The 27,700-nt window shown below is 39.3% G+C and overlaps 1 protein-coding gene and 1 long non-coding RNA gene across 4 annotated transcripts; one reads left to right on the top strand and one right to left on the bottom strand.

Annotated features, from left to right (window-relative positions):
• Positions 1 to 5,078: 5,078 nt before the first annotated feature.
• On the bottom strand, positions 5,079 to 10,691 carry Etaa1os (Ewing tumor-associated antigen 1, opposite strand). Of its 2 annotated transcripts, NR_131915.1 has the most exons (3): positions 10,576 to 10,691; positions 7,923 to 8,028; positions 5,079 to 5,410 (listed from the first exon to the last, which is right to left on the bottom strand). It is a non-coding gene; the product is annotated as an Ewing tumor-associated antigen 1, opposite strand (long non-coding RNA). The 2 variants fall into 2 exon arrangements; NR_131916.1 differs by lacking the exons at positions 5,079 to 5,410; positions 7,923 to 8,028 and adding an exon at positions 9,559 to 9,868.
• Positions 10,692 to 10,785: 94 nt separating this feature from the next.
• Etaa1 (Ewing tumor-associated antigen 1) lies at positions 10,786 to 25,908 on the top strand. 2 transcript variants are annotated; one of them, NM_001362970.1, is made up of 6 exons: positions 10,786 to 11,098; positions 11,958 to 12,078; positions 12,333 to 12,409; positions 16,774 to 16,886; positions 17,094 to 19,054; positions 24,311 to 25,908. In NM_001362970.1, the coding sequence occupies exons 4-6, from the start codon at positions 16,798 to 16,800 to the stop codon at positions 24,433 to 24,435; spliced, it is 2,175 nt and encodes a 724-aa protein (NP_001349899.1). In that variant the 5' UTR covers positions 10,786 to 11,098; positions 11,958 to 12,078; positions 12,333 to 12,409; positions 16,774 to 16,797; the 3' UTR covers positions 24,436 to 25,908. The 2 variants fall into 2 exon arrangements, with proteins under 2 accessions (NP_001349899.1, NP_080852.2); NM_026576.4 differs by having other exon boundaries at positions 11,958 to 12,083.
• The last annotated feature ends 1,792 nt before the right edge of the window (positions 25,909 to 27,700 follow it).

The following is a 27,700-nucleotide window of genomic DNA, read 5'->3' as shown; positions in this document are numbered from 1 at the left end:
CTTCTTGATGTCCTCTACCATCATCATGAGATATGCTTTTAAATCCAGGTCTAGCTTTTCAGGTGTGTTGGGGTGCCCTGGACTGGGCGAAGTGGGAGTGCTGGGTTCTGATGATGGTGAGTGGTCCTGGTTTCTGTTAGTAAGATTCTTAAGTTTACCTTTCGCCATCTGGTAATCTCTTGAGTTAGTTGTTATAGTTGTCTCTGTTTAGAGATTGTTCCTCTGGTGATTTTGTTACCCTCTATCAGCAGACCAGGGAGACTAGCTCTCTTACCTGAGTTTCAGTGGTCAGAGCAGTCTCTGCAGGCAAGGTTTCCTCTTTCAGGGAGGTGCACAGTTATCTGGTGTTTGGACCTCCTCCTGGCCGAAGATGAAGGCCCAAAACAGGGTCTTTCCCAGAAGCTGTGTTGCTTTGGCCTGTCACAGAAGCCATTGTTTCAGTAGTCAACACTCTCACCTGTGTAGACTACTTTCTGTGGAGTCCTGGAACCAAGTTGGCTACCGCAGAACGTGAGGCAGAAGCCTCTCGGGCCGGGCAGATACCTGTGCTCTGACCAGGAAGGTGGCCAGTTGTCTGGAGCCGAAAATGGCGCCGCCTCAGAGGCTCTGCGGCCCTCGCCTGTCCCAGAAGCCGCCGGCCCCCGTGTTCCACACTCTCACCTGCAGACTGCCCACTGCGGAGTCCTGGAACCAAGGTGGCTCCCGAGGAACGTGAGGCAGAAGCCTCTAGGGCCAGGTGGACACCTGTGCTCTGACCAGGAAGGGGGCCGGTTGTCTGGAGCCGGAAATGGTGCCGTCTCAGAGGCTCTGTGGCTCTCGCCCGTTCCAGAAGCTGCTGGCCTCTGTGTTCCACACTCTCACCCGCAGACTGCTCGCAGCGGAGTCCTGGAACCAAGGTGGCCCCCGCGGAACGTGAGGCAGAAGCCTCTCGGGCCGGGGAGACACCTGTGCTCTGCTTGCTTTTTTCTAGGGTGTAGTTTCGCTCCTTTTGTTGGTTTTTCCATCTATTATTCTTTGTAGGGCTGGATTTATGGAAATATATTGTGTAAATTTGGTTTACTCGTGGAATATCTTGTTTTCTCTGTCTATGGTAATTGAGAGTTTTGCTGTACCCAAAACTCTATAGTAGCCTGGGTTGGCGTTTGTGTTCTCTTGGGGTCTGTAGGACATCTACCCTGGATTTTCTAGCTTTCCTAGTCTCTGGTGAGTAATCTAATGTAATTCTGATAGATCTGGCTTTATATGTTACTTGACCTTTTTCCCTTATTGCTTTTAATATTCTTTCTTTGTTTTGTGCATTTGATGTTTTGACTATTATGTGATTGGAGAAATTTCTTTTCTGGTCCAGTCTATTTGGAATTTTGTAGGCTTCTTGTATGTTCATGGGCATCTCTTTCTTTAGGTTAGGGAAGTTTTCTTCTATAATTTTGTTGAAAATATTTACTGGCCCTTTAAGTTGGGAATCTTGACTCTCTTCTATACCTATTATCCTTAAGTTTGGTCTTCGCATTGTGTCCTGGATTTCCTGGATGTTTTGAGTTAGGGGATTTTTGATTTTTGCATTTTCTTTGACTGTTGTGTCAATGTTTTCTATGGTATCTTCTGCACCTGAGATTCTCTCTTCTGTCTGTTGTATTCTGTTGGTGATGCTTGCATCTATGATTTGTAATCTCTTTCCTAGTTTTTCTAACTCCAGGGTTGTCTCCCTTTGTGATTTTTTTATTGTTTCTATTTCCATTTTTAGATCCTGGATGGTTTTGTTCAGTTCCTTCACCTGTTTGTGTTTTCCTGTAATTCTTTAAGAGAGTTTTGTGTTTCCTCTTTAAGGGCTTCTAACTGTTTACCTGTGTTCTCCTGTATTTCTTTAAGGGAGTTATTTATGTCCTTCTTAATGTCCTCTACCATCATCATGAGAAGTGATTTTAGATCTGAATCTTGCTTTTCCAGTGAGATGGTGTATCAGGGACTTGCTATGGTGGAAGAACTGGTTTCTGATGATGCCAAGTAACCTTGGTTTCTATTGCATATATTCTTACACTCGCCTCATGCCAGCTGATTATGTCTAATGCTACCTGCCCTACCTATATCTGACTGGAGTCTGTCCTTCCTGTGATCCTGGTTATGTCAGAACTCCTCAGAGTTCAGCTGTCTCTGAGATCCTATGATTCTGTGATCCTGAGATCCTTGGTATGTCAGAGCTCATGGGAGTCAAGCTGCCTCTGGGACCCTGAGATCTTGGTGTGACCAAGTTCCTGGGATCCTGGGATTCTGTGGTCCTGGGCGTGTTAGAGTGCTTAGGAGTGGAGTTTCTTTTGGGTGTCGTGGGACTGACTGCAGATTTAGTGCCCAAGGTCTGCTCAGGGCACCTTTGATGCTTTGATCCTGGGCATGTTAGAGTACCTGGGAGTGGAGCTTCCTCTGGGTGTTGTGTTATTAGCTGAGGAGTTCTCAAACAAGTTCTGCTCAAGGCAATGGCCCAAACAGGAAGGAACCTATGCCACTGGTTGGGTGTAGTTCCTGGGTGCTTTGGTCCCTCTGGTCCCAGTTACTTCTGGTGTTGGGGCAGATGTTGTGTCTTCTTCACCTCCTTTCCTATGATCTTGGGAGTGTTAGAGTGCCTGGAAGTGGATTTTCCTCTGGGTGTTGTGGGACTAGCTGAGGAGTTTGCACACAAGGTATGCTCAGGGCACCAGCCCAGACCCGAAGCCCAACATATCTTTCTTACTCCTCTAGGTGTCATTAAATTATTTGGAATTTGTCTTAATTACTTTTTTATTGTTTTAAAGAAGCACTATGGCCAAGACAACTTATAAAAGAGTTTATAGTGGCTTATAATTCTAGAATGTGGGTAAGTTTGCGACCATCATGGCAGGGAGCATGGCAGCTGGCAGACAGGCACGAAAGCCTATATCTGATCCACAGGAACAAGGCAGCCAAACCTCACTCAGAAGGGATGGATTTTGAAAACTCCTGAGGACATACCTCCTCTAACAAGGCCATATCTTTTCCTTCTTCCCAGATAGTTCTGTCAACTGGAGACCAAGCATGTAAACAATATATGTGCTATGGGAGCCATTGTTATTGAAACCACCATAGAGCTATTTAACTACTTTGTAAATGTAAGTTCTGTATTTGGATCAGAGGAGTGTAAATTAAGCCATTATGAATATATACTTCTAGAATCCTTGATCAGTTTGGAGGCAGAAGAGCTCACCAATAGAAACATGTAGAGGCTTGTATTCTCATGCTAATTGTGTCCCCCCCCCAAAAAAAAAAACCTGTTTGTTATGTCCCACACGTAGGCTAAAGGAAACCTGCCCCCAGTTGGCTCTGTTTCAGAAATAAAGTTGCCAATGGTCAATGCCTGGGCAGGGAGAGAGAGGCCGGAGTTTAGATTTTCTGGATAAGAGAAAAGGGACAAGGGAAGAAGAAGGGATTATACCATGAGGGGGATGTAGGGCAGACCACACTGTTGAAGGAGCAGGAGGATAAGATGACAAAATTGTAGATACAAAGGGAGAGTGTCCCCATGGAAGGGCTACACAGAAGAAAACAGGGCAGTAAAGATAACATATGACCCCTGTTGTTGAATTAGGGAAGGCTGAAAGAAGCTGAGGAAAAGGGCGATTCTGTAGGAGGACCAGCAGTCTTAATGAATCTCGACCCCAGAGATCTTTCAAACATTGGACCACCAAACAGACAGCATGCACCAGCTGATATGATGCCCCCAACACACATACCGTAGAGGACTTCCGGGTTTGTGTTCATTTAGTGATGATACACCTAACCCTCAAGAGACTAGAGGCCCCAGGGAGTTTAGAGGTCAGGTGGGGTAGGGGGTGGGGGCATCCACATGGAGATGGGGTGGAGAGGGGTGGAGAGGAGGTGTGGGATTTGAAGCAGTTGAAGGGTGGATTAGGAGGGGCAGGGAATGGAATATGGAGTGTAAAAAATAAATTACAAATAATTTTTTTAAAAGATAACATATAGATTTACTCAGTGTTAACTCAGGAATACGAGAGGGGAGTGTGTGCTAGCCTTGTCAAGGCTCGGAAGTGTGCAGCCACTGAGCAAATTAGGCATATTAAAATATAAAGGGAGAGAAAGAGAGAGAGAGAGAGAGAGAGGGAGGGAGAGAGAGAGAGATTGTTTTTGTTGGTGAATCCAGAGCTCTTAGGCAGGTGCAGAGGTGTGAAAGCACCCGCCAGTAGCTCAGAGTGGATTAACTATTTACCATTACAGAAACATTGATCCCAATAATTTAGACATGAGGATGTTCAAGTAATGCAGTCAAGTACAAAAATGTGATTTACACATAATAGCACAGTAAAGGAAAATATTACTACGATATCAAAAATTGAAGCAAAAAGGATGAAATTCTTTGGGGCACAAATGTCTTACATGTGAATAAGGACTAAAGCTCAAACTTAGTTCTGGGACTCCCATCAACCAAACTGCAGGTGAGACACAAAGAGAGAATAAAGGTATTATTTCCTCTGGAGAACTAGATGTTTAGATTAAAAGCTACAACATGTTTATTGGTAGATATAATGCATGCGTGGAAAGATATATGGACTAAGATGCAGAGTTTACTGAATCAGTACAAGATGGTCACTTCCATGACAGTAAGACGGGTGAGGGAACAGACATGGGAGATGAGCCTTTGTCTTCTAATTGCTGTTCATTTCTTCCATCCAAAAGTCAGATGGCAGATTTGGCCCTTGACAAGGGTAGCATATGGCTTGTGGGGTATATCACACAGGGCAAAGGAAGCAGAGAGACTGGCTGGAGGAGGGGCAGAGCTATAACCTGTGAAGCCCATCCTCTGGGAACCAACTTCCCTCAGGTAGGCACCATCTCTTAAAGGCTCTACATGCCCCACCAGCACTAGCAGATACCTAGTGTTCAAGCCTATGAGTCTGTGGGTGATATACTGCATTCAGACCTGAGCAGGGACCATTATTCTGACTTCTAGGACAATCACTTCTCAGACCTTTCTAAACATTTCAACACTGAGGTTTACACTCATATATCAGCCACTTTTCTGTTTGCTGTGACAAAATTATTGACACATACAATTTAAGGAACTATGGATTTATTTTGGATTAGGAAAACAGTAAAATGCTTTAAGCAGGGCTCAATGGACCACTCCAATGTGAATGTGGAAGACATTGGTGGTAAGGGTAATTTGAACTGTTGGGGCCTGGCTCAAGAGTTTTCTGAGGAGAAGAATCTTAGTATTTTGCCTAGAGATCATTCTTGTGATATTTTGGTGATGAATGTGGCTGCTTTTTGCCCTTGTCTGAAGAGTGTGTCTGAAGTTAAGGTGAGGAGGTTTATATTAATTTTATTGACAAAGAAAATTTCAAAGCTGCCTCGTATGAAGAGAGTATTTTGCAAATGGAGCAAGCTGAAAAACAAAAACAAAAACAAACCACAAATTATATGGTGCAAAACCAGATTATAGATATTAAATGGAATTAAGGCAGTGTTGACTTTGGGGCAAGATCCCACCCAGTGTCCATTTGTATAAAGGAAATAAAGAAAACCTTAAGTACAGGCATGGTCCCAGAACTCAGGGCACAGAAGCCAGCAGATCTCTGAGTTCAAGGCAAGCCTGGACTACAGAGCAAGTGCCAGGAAAGCCAACATTAGTCAGTGAAGGAAGTCACAGAAAAGGAAAACTGATGAAAATATAATTGAGTGAGTGGGCCATGTTCCAGCCCCAGCAAGCAGCAGAACTTGGCAGTTTTGGCCACGTGGCTCTGCCTTAAGAGTCAAGAATAGAAAAGGTTAGAGAATTTCCCTCCATAAATAAGGAAAGGGGTATTCCTGTATGGAAGAGCAGAGAGGCCATATGTATAAATATACACTCCCTTCCATGACTAGGGAAAGCCATTGAGGCCAGGTGTAAGACAGGCTTATCTCTGCGTGGAGAACCAGAGAGACCATTGCATGAAGCTGTAAAGTTGAAGTTGCCTTGGAGACCCTAAGATTTTGGAGATGCCTGAGTCTTGGGATACCTGCCAAGGAAAGCTGCTAACAGGGAATAGAAACAGCCCAAGGGAAAGAACTGTCCTGAAGTTTTGTTTTGTTTTGTTTTTTTATTTTTCTGAGACAGGGTTTCTCTGTGTAGCCCTGGCTGTCCTGGAACTCACTTTGTAGACTAGGCTGGCCTTGAACTCAGAAATCCTCCTGCCTCTGCCCCCCAAGTGCTGGGATTAAAGGCGTGCACCCACACTGCCCGGCTTGGATTTTTTGTTTGTTTTTTGAACTGTACTGACGTTAGTGAAGATGAAAAGAGTTGGAGATCTGACGAGCATTTTGACATCAGACACAGAGTTGCAGAGATTGGAATTTGCCCAGCTCATTTTTAGTCTTGTCTTGTTCCAGTGCTTCCTCATTATGCTTCCTTCCCTACATTTTGGAATGGTAATATATATTCTATCCCATTATATGTAGAACTCATGACTCTTCTAGCATCATGTCTACCTGTATGCTGTCATGCTTCCTGCCATGATGATAATGGACTGAGCCTCTTAAACTGTAAGTCAGACCCTAATTAAATGTTTTCCTTTGTAAGAATTGCCGCCGGGCGTTGGTGGCGCACGCCTTTAATCCCAGCACTCGGGAGGCAGAGGCAGGTGGATTTCTGAGTTCGAGGCCAGCCTGGTCTACAAAGTGAGTTCCAGGACAGCCAGGGCTATACAGAGAAACCTTGTCTTGAAAAACCAAAAAAAAAAAAAAAAAAAAAAAAAAGAATTGCCTTGGCCATGGTATCTCTTCCCAGCAATAAAACTCTAATTAAGACAACCTCCTAATAATGCCTTCAAATCGTAACCTGTTAGTAAGTTAATCTACTCACTGGGCTAGAGACCTCATGATACAGGATGTTAAATGTTGTTCACAGGTTCATATATCTGAATACTTAGTTACCAACAAGTGGTACTACTTGGGGAGACTGTAGAATGATTTGATATATGAGATCTAGGTAGGAGAAATAGGGTTCTAGGGACATGTCCAAGCCTCTCTGTTACCTGCCATGTTTCCCACCATATCAAATAAATCCCATACCATGACTCTCTAGCCAGAAACTGTGAGCTAAAATAAATTATCCTTCCCTTAAGATTCTTATGCAAGATATTTTGTTCTAGAGATGAACAAAGAACATATAACAAGAACTCATATCAGGACTAAGTGCTCTTTTGGAGACATTTTATATCTAAATCATAACAGGGCTCTAAGTTATAGATGGTTTTTTGGTTTGTTTTTTTTTGTTTGTTTGTTTGTTTGGTTGGTTGGTTGGTTGGTTGTTGCAACAGAATCCCTGACAAAGAGAAATTTAAAGGGATGCGAACATTTTGGCTCACAGTTCTAGGATACATCTGCCATGGCTTGGAATTCAGACAGTAGAAACTTGAGGTAGCTGAGGACAATGCTTGTGTTCAGCATACCTTCTCTTTTTAATGCAGTCCACAGCCTCAGCTCTTGTAATGGTGTTATCCACATCAACCTAATCCCTCACAGATGTGTCCGGATGCTAACCTAATCTAGATAATTCTCACAGAAATGCCCGGAGGTCTGTCCCTTTGGTGATTTTAGATCCTGCCAAGTTGATAATCAGTGTTAACCGGCACATCTTATAATTATCAGCTGTGTCCTGACTTTCATTTTCTTTAAATGTGCGTTGTTTCAGTTTTGTCAAGTTGACATAAAAAAGAATCTTAATTATGAAAATGACTTCATCAGACTGCCTGTGAATGAGTTTGGGGGGGGCATTGTTTTGATTACTGATTAATGTGGGATGGCCCAGATCATCATGGGTGATGCCTCCCATGGGCAGATAGATGGTCCTGTGTTGTATCTAAAAGCAGCTGAGCAACCCATGAGTAGAAAGCCAGGAAGCAGCATACAGCTCCTACCTCCAAGTTCTTGCCTTCACTTCCTTTGACAGACTGTGATGTTGAAGAACAAGATGAGACAAACTCTTCCCAAGCTGCTTTTGGTCATATCACAGCAATAGAAACCCTAAGGAGCAAAATGGTGCATTTTGATGGAAAGAAGTTATAAGTTATCAAATTAATGTGTCAGTGTTACGGGATATTTGATTACTGTACATAGAAAAACTTAATGGTTAGCAAAATATATAAACTTAAATAATGTCCGATTCAGTTATGTGTCCTGAAGAGTTGCAGCTTGGGTGGGCCTCTGTAGAAAAGAATGCCAAGGAATGGAAAGTTCCTGCCTATTTTAATGCCTTTTGCTGAGGAGAGTTATTGTGGTCTTTGCTGTATGGCCCCAGGTAAAGTCAGCTGGATAGCCTTGAGCTGCCCCACCAGGCAAGGTGAAATGATTTGGCAACCCAGTGACTTGGTTTGGAGCACCCACAGTGATACCGATGTGGTTTACCCTGCCAAGGGTGTAGAGGAGAAGCTAGAGACGTCCGTGGTAAGCAATCAGACCTTTGAGATCTAACTCTCTTTAGGCTTGGAGGAGCCTTGTGGAAGAAGCTCCTGGTAGTAAGGATTTTCTCTTTGGGCTTGCAGGATCAGGAGAGAAGCAGCTGGCAGGACACAGATAAAACAGTATTCTAGAAAAGAGAGGTAAGAAGCCCTCTTGGGTTTGGAAGACATCAAGAGAAAGGTAGATTAGCTTCATAGAATGATACAGATAGAACAGTATTTCTAAAGAGCTAGCAGTTTAGTTGTAGAATCAGGCTTGTACATAGATGTTTTGTAAATAGTTAAGAAAATAAAATTACATCGCTTAGTTAGCAGGTTTTACCTCAGTTTCTGCCTCTTGTGTCTTTATTGGCATAAATATATTTTTTCTGTCATGATGACAGTATACATAATTTTATAAAATAAAAACTATTTTACAATTAAAAATAGAACCAATTTGATTTGATTTAGGGATATGGATTGAGACAAAGTCACCTCATTTTTTTCCATGTGTGATTCATATCGATGTAAATTATATATAATCCATATATATAATACACATATAAATGTACTTTTTCAGTTATCATTTGTATTTTCTGAGATAAGATCACTCAATATAACCCAGGTGGCCTCAAACTCTCAATCCTCCTGCTTCTGCCCTCTGCATGCTGGGAGGATTGCACATATGAGCTACCATTCCATCTGGCTATACTGTTTATCTCCCATAGTCCTTCCTCATTATTTAAATGGCTTTTATTTGTATTATACAAAGCCTGTACTTAGGTGTAAGTCAGTGCTTCCACCTAAGCACTTTATCTGTCCCATCCATTTATTTGTCTGTCCCTTCACCGCTAGAACATTGTTGTAAGTCTTAACCACTCTCCTGACATTTGGGTGAGATTCAGCTTCATTATGCTTCAAGAGATCAAGAAATTTCTTGTCTCTTTTTCCTTTTTCATTCCATGTCTTAGAGTAAAGGTATCCTCCCTTTGCACAGGCATGTGCCTCCCGCTCTGAGACTAAGGGCATCAGCACTGACTATACACCAGTTTGGGAAGAATTGACTCTTTAACAGTAGTGAGTGACACAGACCACAAACACAGCATAGCCCTTTTTATTTTGGCCTTCAATTTATTTCTAAGGTGTTTTATAGTTCTCTCTGTAGAGTTGGCACTCTTTTGTTTTACTATTTATCGCAAATCATATTCTTTAAAAACTTAGAATTTGGTTTATTACTAATCTATTAAAGCACAATTAACCTCCGAGTTTCACTTTATTTGGGGCATGGAAGAAGGCACAACTACGCTGATGATTCTGTTCAGGACCTAGACCTGTGGTCCTAGCACTGACAAGCTTGAGACAGGAAGACCAGGAGTTCACAGCGAGACTGCATTAAATAAGGAGGCAGGGCACACATAAGACACTGTCTGAAAAACAAAAAGACAGACACACTTCATGATAAGGAAACTGGAGTGTTACAGATATAAAACCAAATAATCTTTATGGCTATCTTTAGTGCCCTAAGTAGCCATTAAGGACCCAGCTGTCAGGATTGGCATCCTGAAGGCTAGCAGGTAAAAACTTTGGAATGCACTGTTACCAGATCACTAACTTCCATCAACGAAAGGATGGGTCTCATAAATTATATCCTTACCTAAAGCCTATGGACGAATCATCTCCTGCTTTGCTGTAACCCACCTACTACCTGTTGTCCCCAACAAAGCGCCTGGCAAATGCTTTGTTTTTTGTTCTGTGACTGTTAAAGTCTGTGCGATTGCTTTTATATTGAAACATGTTTTTAGGCCAACCTGAATCAATGCTCCCTGGCCATGGAAATTATTACTTGATTCAAAATAAACACTATTTTATTCCTACTAAGATGACAGCTCTGTTTTGCATGTACAGTTTCCAGCGACTGTTAGTTTATTAAATTAATACGTTTTCCTACATTTTGGAGCTACGCACATAACAGAACATCTATGAACTATTGCGTTTATTACCTCCTAAACTATAGTCTTTATTTTCTCATATTATCGAATAACACACCATCATTTGAATCTTAGAAATAATCAATTAAATTTTAAATTCAATAAGAATCTGTCATTGTATATGAACTCTTTACTGTCTCACATACCAAGTTCCTGTCACAGATCCAGAAAAGGGTCCTGCAGTTCCTGCTAAGTTGGACGAGTCTGATGGTAGACCTCAGAAAACTCCTGTTTCCTCAGCCCTGGCCGCAGCCTTCTAACCCCGCCCCTCACACTGACGCAGCCAATCCGCACCATGCGTAGTAACCCGCCCCTAGACGGAGGCAGCCAATTAGAAGCAGCGTATTTTGCGCGCCCGACTTGCAAAGATGGCGCTGCACGGTGGCGCGCGGGCTCTCTGTCGAGCAGTTGCCCTGCTCCGCTGTAGCAAAATGTGAATGCAGCTGAAGGACGGTGGCACGGGAATGAGTCGGCGAAGGAAGCATGCGGACAGCCCTGCCCGGAGGAGCACGCCGCACAGGGCGGCTGCTAAGAACTGCCGCCCGGCGGCAGAGCCGTGGCTGCGGGAGTCCAGGGCGGCCTGCAGCTCCCAGCTCCGCCGGGCGGGAACGCGGTCTGCGCGGCGGGCGCAGCGGCAGGCAGCGGCTGACGGCGGGCGCAGTCCCCGGGGTGAGGAGAGGGCGGGGAGCGGAGCCTGGCGGTGCAGACCGGGCGGGAGGCCTGGGGCTGCAGAGCCGAGTCCGGTAAACCGGGCCTTTTCTGAACGTCTGGTTGTGGGCGGGGCCTGTGCCGTGGACTGTGTTCCGGAAACTGGGCACCTACGCTGGTTGTTGTTGTTTTCCTCGCTGTTTTGTTTTGCAAAAAGGGCCACCTCAGAAACCGTAGTGTGCTCCCGGAACTTGCTAGGTGTAACATCCGGTTAGCCCAGCAAACCGATGGCGCGTTCATTTCTGTAAACTTGGAGTTAAGAGATATCTATCCCAATAAGGACCAAACTCATAACCTCTATCCTAGGGTGTGTCCGTAAAATACAATGTCTGTTACCTTGCTTGTTTCTGCTATGAATAAAACGAGGCTGGGAAAGAAAAATAACATTGTAAACCTTCAAGTGATTCTAGACAGAGCTTCCCTAGAAACAAATCACTATTGGTTTTGGGGTGTATGGAGTAAAAAAAAAATTGGGTCGAGTTTACAGGAGGGGCCTTGTGAGAGTTTAGCTTGGCTTTCTGTTTGGATGCATTTCCTGTACATCTGCTGACGTCATGGAGGTACCTAAAGCCTGGTGATAGTAATTCAGTGATCAGATGGTATCATTCCTGGGCCTATGGAATTTTCAAAGAACACTTCCTAACTACAGTGCTAAACTTATGAAGTATTAAGATATTATTTTCATTGAAACATTTCTATTGTGGTTAAAGTAACTGTCTTTAGGAGACAAGCTTTGTATTGGACATGAAAATTAATTGTTTGACTTTAGCTTTTATGAAGTAACGTAACACTTAGAAGCAATGATTGTCATCTTATGCAGGAAAGGAGACGCCAGTACAAATCGTGAAAATGGATTTATTATCCTGTACCTTCAGTTCTCCAAATGATCCAGATGGACAAACTGATATCTTCTGGGATCAAAATTCTCCAATGACAAAGCAGTTAGGTAATCTGTTGTTATTTTTATGTGGGTAGGTGCTTGAAGAATTATTGTCGGTAAAATTTTAGTCTGGTAACATCATAATACAACGGTTTTGGGTTTTTTGTTTTGTTTTTTAGAACCTCATGTGTGATTTTTCTGTCTGATTCTAGGGTGGAGTCATTAAGTTGTACTGATTACAATTGTTTCCTAAAAAGTGACAACTGATTTTAGAATTCTTGGTCTAAAATTCATAGAAATGTCTTGTTTCTTTAGGTAAAGGAAGAAAAAAGCAGATTTCCAGTGCATACAGTGATGAGATTTCACATATTGTTAACCGTATTGCTCCTCAGGTAAGTATGGCAAATCTCATAGTTTATCAAACAGCAAAGATTGTATGTGGTGTACTTGCGTGGTTCTTTCATATGTAAAGTAACATGTTTATAGAGCAACCAAGGTTACATTTGGCTTTTCTGACTGCATGCCTTGAAAAAAGGAACAAACTGTAGAATGTGCAATATGGTCATATATCATAATCCATGGGAGATGGTTTCATGACCCCTTTGGATAACCAAATCTCCTGATTGTGAAGTTCTTTGCATAAAGTGGTGTGGTTTTGTATGGTACCCTGTGTGTGGCTGTCTCTCCTTTTCTTCATTTATTCTTTCATTCATGTGATAATGCTGAAACTCAAACTTGGGGACTCACTTTTACTGGGCCTGTGCTCTGCCACAAAGCTAGCCTCCATTCCTTCCCAATTGTTTAAGTCATCTCTAGGTTATTTATTCCTTAAATAATGTAGTTAGTTGCTATGGTGTACTGAAGTTTTTATTGTTTGTGCTTTATTGATTAGTGTCAGTCATAAGTGCCACAGTAGAGAGAGAAGCTCACCAAGGTGCTAAATCTTCATTTTCGAAAGAGCAGAGGGGTTCAGCTTTCTTGGGAAAGACTGACACCCAGCTAGCTCACTCCAGTTACTTTATTCAAACATTATGCAAGGTTAATTGGGGCTGGGAAAGGTTCCAGCTGCCTGTGGCAGACAGCCCACTCAGATCTCCATCCCTTTTGGCCACAGCCAGCCATAATCAAAAGTAAGAACTCAAGATGTGCCAGGAGTGTCTTAGGACCAAGGTTGGTGTAGCTGCCAGCAAGCTCACAATGAGCAGACTCACTAGCGAGACATTTCTTCCAGGTTTCAGCAGACTCAAAACAGTTTCTCAGCCTTTACTGATTGACCAAAACATGGCAGAGGCTTTGCTGAAGCGTTTCACTCTGAGCCAGACACAAGGGCTTTACTGTGCATATCTCTACCGTGCTTCTTCATTGTCCGTAGTAAAAAGTTTCCCTCTTGCAGTTTCTTTTCTTAGTATTCTTAACGACTTAGAAAATCATCCAGGAACACTGTAAAATCAGGGAGGTCGCTGGATTTAGATGTAGCCCTTATGAAGCCTCTTGTGCTGTGACACCTAGGGAGTCCGTTAAATGTTCCTAACCCAATCCACTCAACCATAAAGTAGAATTATTACCAGCTTTGCTTTCTTCAGTGGATTATTAGGATTAAGGTGCATAAAATCTTAATGCTAATGGTGATTTACTTATTTTAGGTTTTTTTTTTCTTTAGTTTTTGTGCCCCTTGAGTGAAGAAGTTTCAATCATTTATCACAAAAGAGTCCAGTAACTGATTCCTTTTATTAGTCCTGAGTTTCTTTTCTGTCTTTTTCTTACTTATTTTTTTTTACGTTTTAAAAAGTATGTGTGTATATGTATCTTTAAGTATACATTGTATGTACTTATGTATGTATGTGCTTGCCTGCCCACGCCCACAGCATGTGTGTGGGAGAGGTCACCTTGCCAGAGTCAGTTCTCTTCTTTGGCTTATGGTTGTCCTAGGGAATGAGCTCAGGTCACAAGACTTGATAGCATGCTGAGCCATTTTGCCAGCCCTCTTTTTCTTAATTAACAACACTTAAATTCAAAGAATATCTAAGTTTTGTTTACTGTTGTCTTTGAGGAAATTGTTGTATTTTCCCTTAATATGCCCTAGGATAGTGTATTATTGGCCTGTAGTAATGACCCACAGATCTCACTGGTTCAAAATGTGATTATGAGGAATCAACATATCCAAAAAGAGAAGATAGGTACAACTTGTCTCCGGCTATAGAAATCTAGACATATAATCAGTAGTCAGTACAGCTTTGTAGCTGGTATCTCTGCTTCCCATGTTGTCATGCCGTAGGATTCATTGTATTTACTCTTTATGGCTGAAGTACATATATGCTATATTATTACTGTGTGCTAACAATATGTCTTGAGCCGGGCGTGGTGGCGCACACCTTTAATCCCAGCACTTGGGAGGCAGAGGCAGGCGAATTTCTGAGTTCGAGGCCAGCCTGGTCTACAGAGTGAGTTCCAGGACTACACAGAGAAACCCTGTTTCAAAAAACCAAAACCAAAAACAAAAACAAAACAAAACAAAACAAAAAAACAATATGTCTTTATTAACTACATCAAAGCACAGTTAAGCATGTTTGGGCTGACTAGCCTGACATGAGTGATACAAAGTTGAGTGTCCTGTTGGCTCCATAACTAAATGGGCTGGAAAGAGCAGCTCACGTAAAGACAGCAGTGCTAGGATTATACAGTCAGTGTCTTCTGCTCGACATTCTTTTTGTATTTTTGAGACAGGGTTTCTCTGTGTAGCCCTGGCTGTCCTGGAACTCACTTTGTAGACCAGGCTGTCCTGGAACTCAGAAATCTGCCTGCCTCTGCCTCCCGAGTGCTGGGATTAAAGGTGAGCGCCACCACCACCTAGCTATTCTGCCGGACATTCTTTTTTTTTTTTTTTTTTTTTTTTTTTTTAAAGATTTATTTATTTATTATATGTAAGTACACTGTAGCTGTCTTCAGACGCACCAGAAGAGGGCATCAGATCTCTGTTACAGGTGGTTGTGAGCCACCATGTGGTTGCTGGGATTTGAACTTGGGACCTTTGGAAGAGCAGTCGGGTGCTCTTACCCCCTGAGCCATCTCACCAGCCCCTCTGCCGGACATTCTTAAAACAGGTTAATTGTTGGCAGCATTAAGATTTCTCAGAAAATGTCATGCTCTTCATATTTGTGTTTTTCTTAGTTATCTTCAAATCATTTAATTTCTTCCAAATGGTTTCTGATTTCAGTTTTTAAGAAATACATTTGCGTATTAGATACTCATTTCATTTCCTGTAGTGATTTCTTCTGTGATGTTTAAGGTCTTTATTTGCCTTATTTATATAACTTTATACAACGCTAAGATCAATTGAAGGCTTAGACAACTTGTATGGCACCTAGAATGTACTTAGGGTTCAGCAAATTATGTAATAATCATAATTTAAAATAAGCACAAGTAGCTCATAAATATACAGAGGACTCTTGATATATATGCTTGAGAGGCTATGTAAAATTGTTATGACTTTCTGAAACTTTATATGAATTTAATTTATTTGGACAGATTCCAAAATTAAGTCATTAAGGATGTTACTTAAGAGTGTTATACAAACAACTCAGAAAATATTGAGTCTTCCAATGAAATTAACTGGTTTTATGATTTTATAAAACTAAATATCTTTTCACCCAAATCTTCAAGCAATGTAAAATGACCCTTTTTTAAAAAAATGCTGTTTCCATGGATACGTGCAAGCAGGCACATACTTTGTAAAGATCAGAGGACGTCAGTGAAGCCTTCTCCCACTCTAGACCCAAATTAGAATACCCTATAGTCTCGTAGTTTTAACTTTGTATCATGTTTTATACTTCTATTCTTTCTAGCTACTGTAAACAAATAAGATTGATTAAGTAATTTGGTTTGCTAGTTTGGTTTATGTCAGTGGTTCTCAATCTTCCTAATGCTGTGACTCTAATACAGTTCCACATGTTGTGGTGATCCTCAAACAAAATTATTTTTGTTGCTTACTTCATAGCTAATTTTGCTACTGTTACGAATCATAATGCAAACATTTTTGGAGATAGAGAGCTGCCAAAGGAGTCATGACCCACAGGTTGAGAACAACTGGTTTATAATATAAAGCTCATTTTATAACTTTGTGATTAAGGAACTAAAGACATACAGCAAAAATAAGTTGATTTTTTTTTTCATACTTGAAGTTTTCTGCTTTTGTCTTTTTTTCTAGTTGTCCATTCTTAGCTTTTGCTTTGACCTTGCGGTAAAATCTCTATAATCTGTTTTGACATTACTTAGACTCTCAGTCTAAGTCAAGGTAGAGCTCCCAAGTTTTAGTTAAGACTTTATGAGGATAAGAAAACTTGGAGAATCACTACTGCAGAAAAAATTCTGAATATATTCTTATTTTCAGGTCTGATAGTTGTATGTAGTTTGTTTCTGGTTTTGTGAACATCTTACAACTAAAATGTTATTTTTCCTTCTACCAAATATTATATGTATGTAACATCAAAATGTATTTGATATAGGTAATGTACTTCAAACCTTGGTTTTTATAAACATGGAATTCCTAAGTTCGAATATTACTTTTTAGTTGTGGGAATATAAATGGATCATAGCTTCTGACATAATGCCTTTCTCCAGCTTCTCATTGTTTGAGTTTGTTGAGTGCTTACAACAGAATTTCCCCCTCTAGTCTCATCTCTCTCTCTCTCCTGAGAGAGGGAGGGGTGGTTATTTGTTTTATAAGGCTCTTATGCTTCTCTTTTTTCGTCTTTCGAAGGACGAGAAACCAGTGACAAATTCCATGCTGGGAGTATGGATTGGTGAAACTGCTATTCCTTGTACTCCTGGCGTAGCAAAAGAGAAGTCAAGAGTGAAAGCCAGCTGCACAAAGTGAGTTCACCCTCCTCCTGAAAGTCAGTGAGGCAGGCGCTCCATTCTTGCTCATAGTCTTGGGTTTCTGTTTCAATATGTGAGTTAAAAACATAGTATTCTGAGAGTTAAAATTTTGGTGTTTCGTCACACGAAACTATACTAAACAGTAATCTAGTAGTTATTAAACAATTTTTTAATCAAAATGTTTCAATGTTTTTTTAATAGATTAAAAACAAAAAATCGAGAAAAAGAACTTATGAAATTGGCCCAACAGTTTGATAAAAATATGGAAGAACTTGATGTGATCCAAGAGCAAGATGGGAAGAATCATGATTTTATCCAGATGACTTCAAAAATGGGACATTTAGATAACCATAAAGATTCTGTGCAGAAGCCGTCAGGTGATGTAGTTCCTGAAATCACTTGTACTCCTGTGAAGAAGCAAATGAAAGGAGACAGTAGAATATCCTTGGCAAAGGCACAAGACAGCAGTCAGAAACCCTTTGACCAAAATGTTGAAGCAGCCTTTAATGCTATATTTGATGGTTCCACTCAGATGTGTAGTGGACAGCTAAGCCAAGATCTGTTAGATGCTTTTTTGAACAATAGTAAAACTTCCTTGAGAAAGAAAAATGCCTTACTACAAGAGGAAATAATTACTACTGAAACTTTGCTCACTGAAAACCTGCTAAATAAAACTCCAATATCACTTTCCCCTCAAATAGATACTACCGTAATACTAAACTCATGTGTGACTCCCTGTCCTAAGACACCAGCAGCACCTGATACACAGCTTGATGAGTTGACCGCTAATGATTTTGAGGATGATTGGGAAAGCTTACTAGGCAGTGAACCCTTCCTTATGGAAAATGCTGAAATGCTTGAATTCGTTCCTTCTACAACTGCCCAAGATACTTGTCAGAAGGCAATTTGTACCTCAGTTGGTGAAAATGATACAATCACATCAAGAACAAATATGAATCTAGGTGGAAGGTTAAGAGATTCAAAAGTAACACTGGATCTTCCCTCAAAGACACGAAACGGAGAGCTAAGAAATGCTGGAGAACATAGGTTTTCATCACATCCAGGTGATGAATCAAGGAAGGTACCATTCACAGGAAATAAAGTGAGTTTTGAGAAATCTGTCACTAGCATAGTTAGTAAAGATGAAGATTATGTTGCTGTCTCTAATCTTGAAAAAGTGAAAGAAGATAGTCGCAATAAGTGCATACTTAATAAACATTCCTCTAACAAGTCTAGTTCGTACACAAGGTATCCTAGTAAACAAAGTTCCGAGCTTGGTGTTAATCTGCCTTTGCAAGTACCCACTACTGATCCATTTGATTCTGTGTTCTTGGGCAAAGAAAATATTGTGTGTAGCACAAATCAGTCTCATGGATCAAAGTTGAATTCTTCCTTTGACGACTGGAATGATCCGCTGTTGGCCAGTGAAATGGTTGAAGCATGCCATCGGTTAGAGGCTACCTGGGACGCAGGCGAGGTAGATGATGATTTGTTCTGTCAGGCTTGTGATGACATTGAAAGACTAACTCAGCAAGAAAACAAGGGCAGCGAGGAGTCAGAGAGTGTAAGTTATACTTCCACTCGTGGGTCCAGAAGTAGCTCTACTGCATCTAAACAAGCAAGCCAGTCGGCGCCATCTAAACATTGGAATGTTGTCAGCTCTGCAGTGCCATTGTCTTTAGCAAATAAATCACAGATGAGTAAGCCAGTGACAGTACAGAAAAGAGGCAGATGTGGAGATGGGCCCAATATTTTGGATGCTACAAATTTGTCTGTGTGTTCTAAGAATTCAAGTGATAATAAGCGTGGACCAGTACAAGTGAATAGCTCAAAATTTGTTCTTGGAGGAAGTTCAAATTTGAATGTAAATTTAGGTCTTATGAGCACAAAAATTGCTACTAATATGAAGTTGAGTACTCAGCAGCTATCCCACAACAGCTTAGCAGATACAGCTCAGAATGACAACAAAATACTGAAGTTACCAAAATTCACATTTAAGAAGAAAAATCCTCAGTTAAATCAAAATCATCTAGTGGGAAGTGTGCCTGTTGGCAAAATCTCAGAGGATTTAGGAAAAAGGGAAACTGTCAATTCATTGCTTGAAGCTAATCAGCAGCAATCTTCAATAAACTATTCTGAGTCTTTGAAACCATCTTCCCCAGGTATGTAGAAAGTAGTTTCCTTCGAAAAGTATTATTGTTTCTTGTTTTAACTATCAAAAGAAAATACAATGCTAGTTGTGACAACTTATGAGTTATTTGATTGCTACCCTTTTAATTTTTCCAATTATCTTTCCTTGGATTGTTATTCTTTCAATACATATATTTCATTAATCATACCTCAAAAGGTGCATCTTGAGACTGCTTACAGCATTGCCGCCACCCTAAATTCAACTTTGTCCCTTTAGATTCCAGTCTTTTTTAAAAAAAACATATTTGAAATATTTAATACACAGAAGAGTGTAAGATCAGAAGAACAATCTATATATTTTTGTACAGCACTTTTACTTTGCTTTTTCTCATGGTTTTTCATCATCAGGAGTCTTCAAAACAGCAAAATAATCTTTTAAACCCACATAAGAAGGCATTTATCCTCTCTTCCTCCTCCTCCTCTTACACCTCTTCTTCCTTCTCTTTCTGCACATATGCCCTTTCTCCTCACTCACACCCACCCTACATGTGACTCCCCTGGCCTCAATCCTTAGGGCCAGTAAACTCACCTGAGAGCAGCTTCCCAATAAACTTGCCTTTAATGTAATCTTTTAAAAAAAGAAAAACACAGAGGGAAGGAAATATATATATATGTAAAACAAGCTTCAGTGGATGGTTCTTTTTATATAAAATCTAAAGCTTAAACCATAGTCTGAAAATTATTCTTTCTCCTTAAGCTGTCTTACCTACTAAAATTAAAATGTAGGAATACAATGGTATGTAGTAATTTGGACTAATTGCTTTGAGAGCACCACTGTTATTAGTTTGGTATATGTCCTGAAACTTTAATTCATCTTATATTGTAAAAAGTGATATTTGATTATGACATTTTCATACTTACACAGTTTTATCTTAGTTGTTGCATCCCATTACCCCTTTGCTACTGGTCCCCTCCTCTTCTCAAATGGTCACCCTTCATGTCATTTGTTGTTGTTCACTACATTCTTTAGTCATTCATTGGTGGGCACTAAGGTTGCTTACATGACTTAGCTGTTGTGTATGTCTATTTCGGTAATAAACATGGCTATACACGCCTATCTATTGCTTATTCACCTTGAATCCTTCAGTAATGTCTCAACAACAGTATAACTAGTCTTAGCCTTTGAAGACCCTTTGTACCGATTGTCCTAGTGACCACACTAATTTGTGTGTGTGTGTTTGTGTGTGTGTGTGTGTGTGTGTGTGTATCTGGCTATACCCACCAACAGTGCGTAAAGGTTTCTCCCACCTAGATAACCATTCTAGTTTAGGTAAGCTAAAATGCAAGAGTAGTTTTGATTTGTATTTCCTTGATGGATAATGATGTTGAACATTATTTTAAATGTGTTAATTTCTTGGCTTATTTACACTTGTTTGGGGAGTGCTTATTTAATTTGTCACTTGTTCTCTGGATTATCTGTGTACCTTTTGTATTTAGTTGTTGAACCTGTTATATTTTCTGGATATTAGTCCCTATCTTTAAGTATACGGCAAAAGTATTCTTCAGTTATCTAGTTTGTGTATTCACTGTGGTTACTAATTTCTTCTGTTGTGCAAACTCTTCATAATTTCATACAGTCCTGCATCTCAATTCTGGCTATTTTTTCCCTTAGCTATTTTAGTCCTTTCCAGAATTTGCTATCCATTGCCTGTATTTTGAAATGTTTTACCTGATTTCCAGTAGTTCAAACAGAACTTATTTTTAATCCATATTTAATTGATTTTCTAAAAGGGTGAAAGATACTATATACATATGTATATCCAATTTTTCCAGCATCATTTGTTAAAAAGCTATCTTTAAGTTTTTAGATCCTTAGAGAATCAGCCGCATTCAGATGTTTGCGTGTCTTTGTGACAGCACTGGGCTGATTGTGTTACTCTTACTCTGTGACAGAGTTTGAGATTAGGTGGTTTTGGTGCCTCTGGCATTATTTGTTTTACTTAGGATTGCTTTAGCTGTGTGTGTTTGAGGGTGTGTGTCCATCCATGTCCCTGCATAAGTTTCTATATAAATTTTAGAATGTCTTTTTCTAGTTCTCTGAAGTATGTCATTGGAGTTTTGATGGGGATTACACTGAATGTGCAAACCCATTTTGGTGATAGGGCCATTTTCACAGCTTTAATTCTTCTTGTGCATGAATATTGGAAATATATTCATCTTCTAGTGTTTTAAATTTCTTCTTAGTTCTATAGTTGTCATTGTATAGGTCTTTCACAACCTTGATAGTTTTACTCCTAGAGTTTTGTTGATTGTTTTATAGTGAGTTTGATATATAGAAGACTTATGTATTAGGATTTTTTTATACTGTTACATTACTGAAAATGTTTATCTGATCTAATGATGTCTTTGGAGCCCTTTAGATATATGATCATATAGTTAGCAAATGGCTATAATCTGGTGGCTTCTGTTGTTTGTATTCCCTCTTAGTGTGTTATTGTTAAGACATCGAGCACTGTGTTGAATAAGAGCAGAAAGGATAACTTTCTTTCATATCCAATTTCAACATGGAAATGGTATCACTTTTCCAGCAGTGTAATGTTAACTGTTCTCAGATTTTTTATTGTGTTGAGGTATGATCCTTATGTTCCTAGATTCCTTAGGGTTGGCATCATGAAGGACTGTTCAGTTCTATTTAAAACTTTCTTTCCAGAAAGATGATCATGTTGAGATGATCATGTGATTTTTTTTAAGCCTTGATTTTATTTATGTGTTATGTTTATTGATTTGCTTAGGCTGAGTCACGTCTGCATTCCTGTACTGAATTCAGCCTAATCATGATCTTGTTACTATGTTAGTGAATTTGATTTGCAAGTATTTTATTGAGTGAATTTTGCCGTGTTCATTCAGGAAATGTATTGTTGTATCCTTATCTAGTTTTAATATCAAGGTAATACTAACTTTGTAGAATGAACTTGAATAACTTAAGATCTCTGATTTTTTTTTTTTAAATACAGGTAACTCAAAGCTATAGACTTTTCTCTCTTAGCAGTGACTTAGATGTATTCTAAATGTTCTGTAGTACATTGTGTTTTTATTTTTACTTGATTCTAGACATTTCTAAACTTTCCTTCTGATTTCTTAAGTGACCTACTTTTTCCCACGTGGGTCTGGTAAGAGAAGAAATCCACCAGCTGATAATCTTAAAGGGAATTATCCCCACCTCGTGTGTGTGTGTGTGTGTGTGTGTGTGTGTGTGTGTGTGTAAGTGTTAAGACATATGACATCTGTTTTGGAGAAAGCTTAGTGGGTTAGGAGAATTTCTGCTATGATTAAATTGAATTATTTCCATTAAATTAACTTAATCTATGAAATAGTTTAATTTAGGGGAGATAAGTTGGATGAGTGTCAGCCATTTCATCTCCTGGTTTTAGTTTTTTCTGAGAGGTCTGTTCTCAGAGGTTTACCTTTGCATAGTGATTTGGCACTTCCTTCTGTCACTTCTCAGTATTTCTTTTTCTAGATTTAGTAAATTTTATGCATTAATTTTATTGAGTGGCCTTTCAATGCCTTTAGTCTGTTTCCTCTCTTGTAGACAACAAATGCTTTGGTTTGGTCTATTATTATGTCTCTATGTCTCTTTTTTTTTTCATTTCCTTAATAAATTATAGTTGTCATTTTTTTTGTTAGTATCTGTAGGTTTTCTTTGGTTTGCATATCGCATGTTAGACTGTTGTTTGTGTTAGACACTGTGTTTCTATAATGATGGAGCTTGGTTGGGTTAGTTTTTGCAGTTACAGCAGCAGTTCAGTAGGATTTCTCCTCCTTTACAGATCTTGTGTAATTGTATCTGTTAATTCTGAAAAGCATAATGTAAGAATGGTGTCAATTTTGACAGATAATACCAAAGTTCCTTCAAATGACTAGACAAATTTTGATTTTGTTTTTATTATTAACAATGAGTATATTTCATATATGTTACATCCCAGTGTGTCTTAAAACATTAAAATTTGTTGATAGTTTATTAAAGTTGCAAATATTATATAAGTTTATTTTAAACTCAATATATTATAACTAATTAGGTAAGGTTTCTAAAGTGAATTGCATATACTTTAAATTTCAATAAAGATTTAATCCTGACTGCATTTTTAGGTAGATGTATTATTTGCCTTTTATCCTAGCAATTTTTCTTTTAGGTTTGTTCATAATGCTTAATTTTCCTGGTTAACATTAGCCTCACCCTTGTTTTGTATTATTTTCTATTCACTTTTCCTTTGATGTGTCTGTCACAAGCTGGTCTCCAAGTTATATCCTTGAAATAAAAAACTTTTAGTAGCTTAAGTTAGTCAAGTTGTAGCCTGTTTTTATATAACTAGTACATTAAATCTCATTTTTAAAATGTAAAAATTTAGTGCTTTTTAAAAAAAAAATACATGAGCATAACAACTGATTTGAAAATGTGAATTGTATAGAGTTCATTGAATTGTACCTGTAAATGGCTTACATATTATACATGACTATTTTCGTATAAAATGAATATAGAGTCAGCAGCTGGAACGATAACATTTTGCAATAAAAGTTAACTTTGAGGGCGGCTTCCTATAGAGAATAACAATTGCTGGCCCTTACGCTTAAAAAAAATTACGTCACTTAGTTGCTTAGTACTCTGTAGCAATAGTACTGTGCAGCAATTTGACTTTGTGTTTGATGTTATATACATACACATAATAGAGAGAGAGTGTGTGTGTGTTTGTGTGTATTTGTGTGTATGTGTGTGTTAGTGAAAAGGTAGATGGGAAAGTGTTTAACTCTTCCTAAATCAGAATTTTATAGTGTGATTTCATACATTTGAAATGATTTTCCGTATTATTAAACCCATTTTAAAGACATTTTATTTGTCTTTGTCATTGTAGACTAGTAGCTTGTTTTTTATAAAATGTATTTTGGTATTTCTCTGGTATGGAAAATAGCTAAAGTCTAGCTTAGAAAATAATAGACATCAGAGTTATCTTAGGAGTTGATTTGAAATAAATAATTCTTGAGTATTCTCTCCCATTTCTGCTTATACCAAGAAACAAAGTTGATGGATAATATATTTTGAGAAATATGTTCCTTCATTAACATTCTATTTATTATGTATGTACTTGTAATTGTGGAATATGCATACATAATATACATATTTGTTTGGTTTAATAGTCAGACCAGAGTGATGAAGAAGCAAAGATCATAGCAGATATTCAGAATGACTTAAAGGTTATAAGATTAATTCCTATGCTTTGTTTAATTTTTAGATGAAGAAGAGAGAAATAGGAAGTATTCTCCTGAAGAAATTCAACGAAAAAGGCAGGAAGCACTGGTTCGAAGAAAGGCCAAAGCTTTGCATACTGTGCAGTCAGCTCCCATTTCACTGCCTTGATGAAAGTCGAGTTAGATGGTTTCACAACTATTAATAACTATCTGTGATAGGACTTTTGTTCTGATTTCTCTGTGAGAAATGTAATACTGACTTATAAAGCCTGAGCTTCTACTTTATTATTTAATAAATCAATGTTTACAGTGGTAAATGAAACCTTTTCAGAGATGTATGTGAATTATGTATATAAGTTTTTGAAAAGTTAGCAGTTATGTATATACAGAGGAAAGTACTTGTCTTTATTAAATGGTAGCAGATGAGCATCGAAAATAGCTATAAAGCTTCTGTCGAACGAAGGCTTTCTCTAGCACAAAGATTAAAATTGCTAAGTAAACAACAACTTGGTTTTTTGTGTCATTATCAGTTAAGGTTTTTTATACATTGTCAATTTTTAACTAATATTCCCATAGTCTAACTGGTCTTGCTGAAAAGTAGAGAATTTCTTTTTATTTTCAAAAAAATTGTGTTTAATTGCTGCCCAGAAGTAGCTAACTTTAATATTTCTAACATGTGATTCAATAGGAAAATATTTCACTGTTAGGAAACCCACAGACTAGGCATTAAGTCTAGTTTAGCAAAAAGAAAAAAAAAGCTTTATTATGTAAGTAATAAAGCATCGTTGACATTTAGAATTGGTAGAAACATCGCCTCTGGTCGAGCTTCTCTATCATATAGGTTAGACAGAACAATTCAAGCTGTTCTTTTTCTTTGTGTACATGTGTGTTTGAGTCAGGGTCTTGCTCTGTGGCCCAGACTGGCCTTCAACTCTCTCTGTTACCCAAATGGCCCCACACTATCAGTGATCCTCTTGCCTCAGCCTCCCTGTGCTTTTAAGTACAGATGTGTGCCACCATGCCCAACTTACTGTGCTACTTTCAGAGTCACAGACAAGGTCAGCCTGTCCTTGTGTGAGACAATCTTAACTGTTGCATGACTTGCTTCAGTCTGTTCGTACTTAAAATAACTGGAAGGCACAGAAACACTTTAAAGTACATTAAAGGCTGCTTGTTAGCAGTACTTACATACATTCTTTATCTTAAAGAACTAACTAATCTTTCCAGGATTCAAAATTAGACTTTCTATTCTCACTTTTCTTATCACTCTAATTTCCCTTCTAATTAATTATTTAACTTAAGTGTTTTTCCCTCTGTCATCCCCCCCTCCCTCCCCTTTTGGCTTTTAAACAATGAGCCAGTAATAAAGCCTTTAAACTAAAGGGGGCGGGGGTGGCAGTAAGGATGCTAGTAGTTTTTTAAATGCTTTTTAAATAATATGAAGAAAATTATAGATATGAAGTATTCATTTTGATCTGATGTTCACTACTGTTCAGGTGTCTTAGAGCTTTGACAAACTGATAGTTATGTATCATTTTTCAAATGTTATTTTTATATATACAGTAAAACAGATTTTAGTTTCCCTGTATTATCAAAGAGTATATTATAAAGACCTAAATAAATGTTTTAAGTTATTATGTAAGAGAGTGAAGAGACTAGATTCCTTTTCGGTTTTTTTCTTTTTTTTTTTTTTTTTTTTTTGGTTTTTCGAGACAGGGTTTCTCTGTGTAGCCCTGGCTGTCCTGGAACTCACTCTGTGGACCAGGCTGGCCTGAACTCAGAAATCCGCCTGCCTCTGCCTCCCAAGTGCTGAGATTAAAGGCGTACGCCACCACACTCGGTTTATATTGCTTTTCTAGTGAGTCTGAATTCAATCTGTTCTAAGTCTCTCTTTGCTCAAGTTCTCCCATCACTTATTTTCTGTAGAATTCTTTTAAGTCATCCTGCCCATCCTTTTACACTTGGCCTGGTGAGTCTGTTTTTTTGTTTTTTGGTTTTTTTTTTTGAAATTTATACCTGACCATCCTCACTGAAATTGATACTAAGTGACTTGTGTTATCTTTCTAAGGAAACATAAAAACACTTCTGGATAGTGGAGATGTGCTGGTCCAGCAGGCTACCCCTCTCTGCCTTTCATACCACTCTGCTATCCTCATTCTTTAGTGTCTTTGGAAGGACTAGTATGCAAAGGGCCACCTAGTTTGCATGAGTTGGCACTTTTCCTGTCTCCCTGGGATGTTGTGTAGTGGGTTGGCTTGATGCTGCTTATATTCTTATGCTAATATTGAGCCCCATGACATGGTTGTCCCAGAGGAGATAATCTGTATGTAAACCTAGGTGATACTGTGACCTTGCCCTTAAGTTATTTTTGATTTGTAAATAAAGATGACAACAGCCAGTAGCAGGGCAGAAGAGACATAGGTGGGTTTTAGGGTTCCTGGGCTTGGGGTTGGAGAAGTACCACAAAAGGGAGAAGAAGGTGAAGGAGGAAGGAGAAGACACCATGGGTTAAGGGAATTCATGAAAGCATGGCCCTGAGGGCTAGTCATTTGGAGTTAAGAGTAGCCCAGATGAAATGTAGTGAAAGACCCACAACGTGAGGACTCCCCCACATTCTGACTCAGGAGAGGCGACACCCCAAAATCACCCACAAGAAACAGTCTTGCTGCAAACTGCAAGAGGATTTTTATTCAAGAGCGCTCTCGGGCCCATGGTCATACACCACGCAGGGGTAGAGGACCGGACCGTGCCCCCCCCTCCCCCGTAGCTGGGTCAGGGGGTATTTAAAGGAAGAAACCACAACTCAAGGAGGTGGGAAGGGTGTTGTTGGAAAATACCAAAAATACCAGTTAAGAGTCATAAGGAAGTGCAAAGTTACAAGAGTTACAAGGAATACCTGGTAATTGTGAGGGTTATTTCTCAAGACAGTTTCTAAGAGCCCTTAACAATAGCACATTTGCATAGCGGGTTCCAGAAATGGTCAGGGTGGGTCAGGGTGACTTTCTTTGAGTGAATACTGCTTGAACCCAGGAAGTGGGTGGGTGGAGGGATGTCACTATCTGTTTTATGATTAGCATACCTTGGAGCATTGAGCCACAAAGATCACATTCCCAAGCCTGGGCCCAAAGGCCTAGAATTTTGTTTTTACTACTCTTTCATTAGTACATGGTAATTCAGGGTTGTTGATAGGAAAGTAAAATCTAATAGCATAGAGGGTAGATAATCTGCCCAGCTCTTGTGCTGTTTAAGGCTTACTGTAAATAATAAAAGTTGTGTGTCTTTTGTCCAGGAACTGAATGAACAAGGTGGGGTAGAAACTCCAGGTTGGGATTAACTTCTATAACAAATGTCTTCAAAAGACAAACCGCTTGGTCGGCCTGGCACCAGTAGTGTTTCAAGCTCTTTGGCTATTTTTGTTTCACTGAAAGTTTAAT

The sequence above is a fragment of the Mus musculus genome, chromosome 11, assembly GCF_000001635.26.
Source record: "Mus musculus strain C57BL/6J chromosome 11, GRCm38.p6 C57BL/6J".
In the NCBI taxonomy this organism is placed as follows: Eukaryota; Metazoa; Chordata; class Mammalia; order Rodentia; family Muridae; genus Mus; species Mus musculus.
The sequence above is the reverse complement of the archived record's forward strand: the minus strand, read 5'-3'. Positions and strand labels throughout refer to the sequence as shown.

Excerpts from the sequence above, each read along its gene's own strand:
- Etaa1 (NM_026576.4), top strand. The coding sequence starts at position 10,867 with ATGCAGCTGAAGGACGGTGGCACGGGAATGAGTCGGCGAAGGAAGCAT. Across the intron at positions 11,099-11,957 it reads CGGCGGGCGCAGTCCCCGGG|GAAAGGAGACGCCAGTACAA; the intron begins GTGAGGAGAGGG and ends CATCTTATGCAG. Across the intron at positions 12,084-12,332 it reads TCCAATGACAAAGCAGTTAG|GTAAAGGAAGAAAAAAGCAG; the intron begins GTAATCTGTTGT and ends TTGTTTCTTTAG.